Source organism: Rhineura floridana, chromosome 3, assembly GCF_030035675.1.
Source record: "Rhineura floridana isolate rRhiFlo1 chromosome 3, rRhiFlo1.hap2, whole genome shotgun sequence".
NCBI lineage: Eukaryota > Metazoa > Chordata > Lepidosauria > Squamata > Rhineuridae > Rhineura > Rhineura floridana.
In genome coordinates this window covers 194,542,467-194,551,280 of record NC_084482.1, presented here as the reverse complement: position 1 = coordinate 194,551,280, position 8,814 = coordinate 194,542,467, and the positions used below count along the sequence as shown (strand labels likewise).

Below are 8,814 nucleotides of genomic sequence, written 5' to 3'. Positions count from 1 at the left end.
CTCGGTTTAAATTTTCCTTTGATTTCTCTAATCTTTTGGAATAAGGCTCTTGTTCTACCTTTTTATTATCCTCTTCTATTTCTATTCAATATTTATTGTAATAGTTCTCTTTGTCCCTATGTACTAGTCGCTGTATTTTTGCATTTAGGGTTCTAACATTGTTTCTATCTCCTTTTGCTTTCCTTCTTTCTTTAACCATTTTAAGAGTTTCGTCCATCATCCATTGAGGTCTTCCTTTCCTTTTAGCTAGAGGTATTGTCTTTTTACATTCTTTCCTGATAATGTCTCTTGCTTCGATCCATAGTTCTTCTAGTTCTCTATCAAGTAGGTTTAAAGCCCCAAATCTTTTCCTTATTTGCTCTATATTTTTCTGGGATGTTATTTAAATGGTATTTTGGCATTATGATTGCTTTGTTGTTGTTCTTTAGCTTTACTCTGATTTTTGATACGACCAGTTCATGATCTGTACCGCAGTCTGCTCCTGGTCTTTTTTTCTCAGAAAGTATGGAACTTCTCCATCTTCTGTTGCCAATTATATAATCAATTTGATTCATATATTGTCCATTTGGTGATGTCCACGTGTACATTTCTCTTTTTGGTTTCTCAAAAAATGTGTTTGCTAGACACAGATTATTGGCTTTGCAGAATTCTATAATTCTTTCACCTGCTTCATTTCTACCTCCTAAGCTCCATTTCCCCACAATTCCTAGTTCTTCTCTGTTTCCTACTTTTGCATTCCAGTCCAGCATGATTATTAGCACATCTTGTTTTGGTGTGTGATAAATTTCTTCCTGTGCTTCTGCGTAAAGTCTCTCCAATTCCTCCTCTTCTGTGTTTGCCATTGGAGGATATACTTGGATAATGGTTATGTTTATAGGTTTCCCGTTGAGTCTCAATGGAGCTCTCCAGTCATCCAATGTTAACAAAAATGCATATACTAGGATAAAGTGTCAAAATATGCACATATTAGTAAAAAAACATACAAAGATGCATTATTTTTGGGGACATTGCTTTGCAAAAATGTGTATTTTAGGCAAAATACACATTTAGGCATAAAAACTGCATAAAATTGCAAATGTTTATATTAGAATTTCACATCAAAATGCTGATAAAGTCTCAAACTGATGTGGAAATGTGAACCAAACTGTAAAAATGAGAAACCCAAATTGACAGATTTGTCCATCCCTGGATCGACACAATGTTATCTTCAACAAAATAGGAAACTCATGTGACATCAAGGCATTGAATAAGAGTACCAGTTATAAACAATTATTAAATATGAAATGATTTGTTTTGGTATTGTAAATAGAATCAATGGGGGAGAAAATCTTAAACAAATAAAAACAGATACCAGCAGTTTTATTTCCATTCCCTTTCCTAATATCCCTAGCATGGATTTTGCCTTTTTCATAGATGCTGCACACTGAGTTGACATCTTTATTGAGCTATCCACTACGACCCCAAGGTCTCCAGGTCAGTCATTGCCAGTTCAGTCCCCATGAGAGTATATGGAGACAGAAGTAGCAGTGATTGACCAGGATGGTCATAGTTGATCATCCCAGAGTGTAGGGCATGGAATAACGGGCTCAAGTTACAGGAAGCCAGATTTCGGCTGAACATCAGGAAAAATTTCCTGTTAATGCAGTACAACAATGAAACCAATTACCCAGGGAGGTGGTAGGCTCTCCAACACTGGAGGCATTCAAGAGGCAGCTGGACAGCCATCTGTCGGGAATGCTTTAATTTGGATTCCTGCATTGAGTAAGAGGTTGGACTCAATGGCCTTGAAGGACCCTTTCAACTTGTTAGCATAGTGTGTTTAGGATTGCAAATTTAAGCGTCCTATTTTTATTTTATGAATTAAAAAGGCAGACATTGAGAATGAGGGCCAATAAGCAGGAGGGCTCTTGGGTAAAACAGAAGAAAGTGAATGGTCACATGGGTTGCCATGCTATCTTTAATATTTCTCCTTTCTGCCTTCTTTATCAAAGGGAGGTTTAAGCTCGTGTGTGTGTGTGTGTGTGTGTGTGTGTAAAAAAGGGGAGTAAAACAGAACCTCTGTTGTACAACTGGCCGTGGCACTAACTATTCAGGAAAGTGGAAAAATTTCCAGAGTGAAACTTTGATATTTTATTTATTTATTTAAAACATTTATAATCCACTTTATATTTTACAGACCTCTTAGTAGTGTACAACATAAAATAGTAACCAATTTAATAATACAAAGATACAACAGGAAACAAAGAAAACAGTAGTATAATAGTATATTAAAAACTAAATAAAGACAGGGATTCAGGGAATTCATACTGATAAAAACAAGGTCTGATCTTATGGGTGAAGCCTAGACAAATAGGCATATTTGTGGCTTTGATCCAAAACAAAACAAGCCATCTATCTTCCTTTCCTTGCTAGGTCAGTTATGCTTTTGTCTCTCATGTTCTGAGTGATAAGACACAGTTCCCTTTCTTCTACCGGATGCTCCCCAAAGAAGAAGCCCAATACCCAGGGATTGTCAAGCTGCTCCTACATTTTGGATGGACGTTGATTGGTCTCATTGCTCCAGACACCGACAATGGAGAGAGGTTCATCAAGACCTTCACACCTGTGCTCATTGGGAGTGGCATTTGTGTTGTCATCTCACAAAGGATCCCACAACTTAATATAGATGAAGTGAGGGTCAAACTTCCTCAATTCAAAAAATGGAAACAAGTCCATGTATTTGTTTACTTTGTGGAGGCAAAATTTCTCTTTGTGGGAATATTAATTATCGAAGAAATATTCAATAATTTAATAAAACCAACTGCAGGGAAAGTCTTGATCACAACAGCTATGTGGGACATCTCCTTGGACTTAATGTACAGTGACTTATCTTTCCAACACATCCATGGTATTTTTTCCTTCTTTGCTGAGACCAATAGAAGGACAAACTATGATGAATTTCTACCCCTTTTCTCCATTATCAAGCAGCTTGGGAAGAAAGCTTTTATTTGTTCATATTCAAAGCATACATTGTCAGTGAAAGGCTGGACACGATGCAGAGAGAGAGAGAAACTGGTGTTGCTGCCCCAAGATGATCTGGAAAGAATCCTCTCTCTAGACAGCTACATGATTTACAACACTGTCCAAGCCATGGCACGGGCCATAGACGTCGCTTCTTCAGCTAGTTCTAAGCGGAGAGTAATGGACAGGCTGGAAGTTCAAAGGCTGCAGCCATGGCAGGTATTTCCTTTTCATCACAGATATCTCTCCTGGACATGACAATCGACTGTGCTATTCCAAAATCATTGTCATGGAGTTAGAATATGAGAAAATGTGGAATGAAGTGAGAAAGTGCAATTTTGCAACCCCAATTGTGAAACACCCTTAATTGGTTCCTCATAGTGCCCCCTTACACTGGCCTCGGAGGACACAGCCCCTCCTGTCTCAGTCCCCACCAGTGGCCTAACTCCCCCTTTGACTGTAGCGGCCCCCTTGGAGTCAGTCCCCCTGCCCCCTACATCGGAGCTTCCTTGGGCAGGGGAGAAGGCGTTGCGCATCAAACCAATCTTTTTCTTTGTAAACATAGCAGAGTTTCTCACATTTGTTGTTATATAGAGCATATAATATGGTTTAATACCACTGATCTTATCAATATTTTGATAAACATTATGTTTTTAATGGTTGCTTTTATTAAGCATTGATTTATTAATATTTTTATGTAAACTGCTTAAGGCTTTTGTTGATTAGGCAGTTTATAAATCTTGCTAAATAATAATAAAAAGATGTGTACTGGCAACATTTAAAAATATCCTTTTCACTTTATATATAGCAGAATTTCTTGTTTTTGCTTTTTATTAAGAGCAGATAATAGCTGTGTGCTGAGAATATGTTTTAATCAACTTGCACAACTGGATGCTGAGGTAAGAAATACAGATGTCTCTTCCAACTGCGTAACAAAAACATAATATTTTACAGCACTAACATTCCAAAAGTAGCTAAATCCCATTAGGTTCAGTGGGACATACTCTTAGATAAGTTTTTATAGGATGGCAGCCTTAGACTTACTTACCTGGGTGTATGTCCCATTGAAATCAATTTAGCAAATATTTTAAAAGATACTCAACTACTCAGTCTGCAAGCAGTCCTCAGCCAGAGGAGATCAAACATGAAATGGGCAGAATTGGACAGTCGATGAAGTTTCCCATATTCTAAATGCTGCTCCTTTGTCTGCCATTCTAGCTCCACCCTTTCCTGGGAAACTCCCAGTTTTACAATTCTTCCATGAACGGAGTGTATTTGGATGAGAACGGGGAACTGGCAGCCAACTTGGACATTGTGAACTGGGTGGTGTTTCCCAATAACTCTCTCCTTAGGGTGAGGTTTGGGAGTTTATACAGACAGGGATCCCCAGACCAACAGTTCATCATCGACCAGGATGGCGTTATGTGGCCCAAATGGCTCAACCAGGTGGGAGAAATCAAGCCTTCCGTTGCATTGCATTTCCCATCCCTTAAACTGTAACAAGTGTACCATGCTCTGGGTGGGGCTGCCTTCGAATGCTTGTCAGCTTTCAGTGTTCAACATTTCTTCAAAATCTAGCAGAAGGTCCCTGTAAAAGTGTTGTGGGGGGATCAGGTGTTTGGGGGGGGGTTCAAATTTCAAGAGGGTTGCTTCCCTTAGTAACTAGATGAGATGTCCAAGAGTTCCCCCAGCCCCTGCCATATTTAAAGTGGAAAAATATTTCATAGCTGTAGCATAGTGAGAAGCTTCCTGGTTGGCTATATTTTCCGAAATGCTCCTGGGAACCAACGTTGTACAATGTTGTATTGCAGCAACATTCTGCGAAAGGTTGTGTCGAGTTTCATGTGCACAGATGAAAGCTGATCTGCCCCTGAATCCTTCACAAATTTTAAACATCCCCCAGTTTTTGAGGATGTCTCACCTCCCTCCCCCGTTGGTGAATGAACAAATATTGGCAGGAAAAACTGTCCTAGCTCCACATCAAACACAGGTTGGAGGGAAGGAAGAGCCACTTTTTCAGTTATTAATTCCTTACTCACACACCCCCAAAAGTTTTTTTGTGGCCCGCAAGGCCCAGCCCATTTGCCTTTCCTTAAAGAAAAATCAGTTAAACTAATTTTTAATTATGTTTTTTACCGACTGCTCCTATAAGTCCCCTGCTGGGCCAAAAGATTTTCTGACACCACACACACACACACAAACACATCTGACCTTTTTAAAAATGAATTTAATAATGAATGATTAACATAATGATTTTAAACAGTGGAGAATAGCTGATGGGAAAGGCTGTTAGAAGGCAGCCTTGAGACATTTTTCCCCCCACTATGAGAACAGGATGCTGGACTAGATGGGCCACTGGCCTGATCCAGCAGGCTCTTCTTATGTTCTTAACTGTAGTTCTCACCACACCCACTTTGGCCATGCCCCACAGAGCTTGGAAAAGTTATTTTTTGAATTACAACTCCCATCAGCCCCAGCCAGCATGGCCACTGGATTGGGCTGATGGGAGTTGTAGTTCAAAAAAGTAACTTTTCCAAGCTCTGCTTTTACACCTAGGGCAGTCCCGCTGTGCCTGTGCCCAATGACATGGTGGCCCCTAGAAGGCTCACCATGGGTCAGTTTGGCCCTGGACCCAAAAAAAGTTAGCTACCTCTGACTTACACAGTTCTCTTAGTGGGCACAACAGGGTACAAGAGGACAGGTCTCTGCCTTGAGGAGCTTACAAACTAAAATTAGACACAGCTGAAAAACAGAGAAAGGGAAGGGAGGTGGAGGTAGGAGGAAACAGGGAAGTAGTACCAGCCTTCCCTTCATTCTTTAGATTCCCAGGGTGGGTTACAAGGAAAGTAGACAAATGAATTCCCATATCGACGAATCTGCCGTAGCTAGTGAACCTGCCACCGCTGGAAATAAGCACTCTGTGCCACTGAAGCTGTTGTTTCAGTTTTGTAGCCCACTCAGTTACAAGCTTCAGGATAAACCCATGAGGAGAGGTCCTCTTAGGTCCCTCCCAGCCCTGTGCCTCATTTCCATAGTTAAATTAGCCCTAACACATTTTGTTTGATGCTCCTTGTCTTTATGTTTAGACCCTGCCTCCCTCCAGGTGTGTGGAAAGCTGTCAGCCCGGATTCATCAAGGTGGTTCAGGAAGGAAAGCCACTTTGCTGCTATGACTGCGTTCCCTGCGCAGAAGGGACCATCTCCATTCAGAAAGGTGGGTGACTCTATTTACTTTCTTTCTTTCTTTCTTTCTTACTTACTTACTTACTTATTAATTATTAGATTTATATCCTGCCCTTCCTCCCAGTAGCGATTCTAGCAGCAAAGAGATGCCCTTGGGGAAGAGGGCAAAGGTTCACTCAGCTATCCAGGGCTTTTTAAAAGGGAAATTTAGAAATGATTATAATACACGCACAAAATGTGTGCCACTACAACACACCTGTGCATTTCCCATGTGTGTGCACACAAGGCTTAAGAGTTGCATTCCATAACATTTTTGAAGCCTACACGGAGTGGGAGAAAATCATCACAACTGGAAATCTGACCCAAGATGTGATGATATTTTCACACACAAATGTTTTATAAACCTTCGCTCCAATAAGGTTCAGAGTGCCATACTGGATATTTCTGGAATCGCCACCTGAATCACAAATTTGACAACTTTGAAGACTTCTCAGGAAAGGAGTTTCCATATTCTAGAATTATTTTCTTCATACTGGAAACACTTGTGAATAGTCTGTGGAGGCTAGTGGGGAAGACTACGGAGAGTGGCTTTATCGGGGGGGTGGACATGATTGATCAGGGTTTGGGCTTCTAGGAGAGCCTGGGCTATTTAATTGACTTTTCACATTGTTACAAGTCCCTGGATGACCCATAAGATCTATTTTGACTAGTAGCACGGTGTTGATCTTTGACTCCAGAGGCCTTAGTTCTGTCATAAGTTTATTTCATAGCTGTTCCATATCTTCAATTGTTATTATTATGATACCTTATGATATTGTTGTAAAAGCTGCTTGAAACAACAGACTCGAAGTAAATCTATAGTTATCTGTCAAGCCAGGAGCAGGAATGACCGGGGAACCTTATGCCAGGCCATTTTTCTCCCCCTAAACCAGCTGACAGGATTATTGTGACTGTGTGAAGGAAGACCTTCTCCATGGTGGGGCACACCATGTGGAATGCTGTCTCCAATGAGATCATATAGTTAGAGATCATATTTGTTAGTGCTTTTGTTTGCCGCCCTGGGCTCCTGCTGGGAGGTAGGGTGGGATATAAATCAAATAATAAATAAATAAATATAAGTATCAACTGTGAGGTGTTTTCACCAAAAATTGAAGACATACGTGTACACCTAAGCTTTCCCTGATCTGTAACATTATTAGTACCATTTCTTGATCTCCTTGGTCATATGTTATTATTTTACTGATTTTAATTGAATAGAATTATGTTTTCTTATCGTTGGAACCTCTTTGGTGGTTGTTTCTATAAATGAAACATGGTACATATGGATACAGAGTAGATATTAAAATATATTAAATTGTGTTTTTAAATTGTGTTTTTAAATTGTTTTTAAAAGATGTGTTTTTAAATCTGTATATTTGTTTTTAATGTGTTTAGTTATTGTAAACTGCCCAGAGAGCTTCGGCTATGGGGCAGTATATAAATACAATAAATAAATAAATAAATATTACTCTTGTTCTTTGCAGATGCAGAGCATTGTGCCATGTGTCCAGAAGATCAGTATCCAAACAAGGACCAAGATCAATGTGTCCCCAAGATTATCACCTTTCTGACCTATGAAGAAACTTTGGGGATCCTCCTGGCTTCCTTTGCCCTCTTTCTGTCCTTAACCACAGGATTTGTTTTGGGAATCTTCATTAAATTCTTACAAACTCCAATAGTCAAAGCCAACAACCGGGTTCTCTCCTACATCCTCCTTGTCTCCCTCCTGCTTTCCTTTTTGTCCTCCTTCCTCTTCATTGGCCGACCAAGAAAAGCAACCTGCCTTCTCCGACAAGCAGGTTTCAGCATCATCTTCTCAGTTGCTGTCTCTTCTGTGTTGGCAAAAACCATCACTGTGGTGTTGGCCTTCCTGGCTGCAAAACCAGGGAACAGGGTAAGGAGATGGCTGGGGAAGAGTCTGGCCAATTCCACTGTCATGTCCTGTTCCAGTGTCCAAGTTATCCTCTGTACCATCTGGCTATGTGTGTCACCCCCATTCCCAGACTCCGACATGTACTCCCAGCCTGGAGAGATCATCCTGCAATGCAATGAAGGGTCTATTGCCATGTTTTATGCTGCCCTCAGCTACATGGGCTTCCTGGCCGCCATCTGCTTCACAGTGGCTTTCCTAGCAAGGAAGCTGCCTGGGGCCTTCAACGAAGCCAAGTTGATCACCTTCAGCATGCTGGTCTTCTGCAGTGTTTGGGTGTCCTTTGTACCCACCTACCTGAGCACAAAGGGGAAATACATGGTAGCTGTGCAGATCTTCTCTATCTTGGCCTCCAGTGCTGGGCTACTGGGCTGCATCTTCATTCCCAAGTGCTACATTATTGTACTGAGGCCTGATCTAAATACAAAGGAGCATCTCATGATAAAAACAAATGAAGGAATCTGATCTGTAGTACTAAGAAAGTGACAAATTCTGCCTACAGCAAAATGTGCATGAGAACCATGGCTTCTAGAGAGGGCAGAAAATAAATCTAGGCGGGATCCAGGGCCTGCTGCTTTGTAGGCTCCCAGTTCTTTTTCCACACATGTAATTACATATTTAAGCTTACTCACTTGATACTGTTCTTGTCTCTTTGGAGCAGCT

At 40.7% G+C, this 8,814-nt stretch overlaps 1 protein-coding gene across 1 annotated transcript; it reads left to right on the top strand.

Annotated features, from left to right (window-relative positions):
- Positions 1–2,475: 2,475 nt before the first annotated feature.
- Positions 2,476–8,616, top strand: LOC133378839 (vomeronasal type-2 receptor 26-like). Its single transcript, XM_061613453.1, has 3 exons — positions 2,476–3,219; positions 6,087–6,213; positions 7,706–8,616. The coding sequence occupies exons 1-3, from the start codon at positions 2,476–2,478 to the stop codon at positions 8,614–8,616; spliced, it is 1,782 nt and encodes a 593-aa protein (XP_061469437.1).
- Positions 8,617–8,814: the final 198 nt, after the last annotated feature.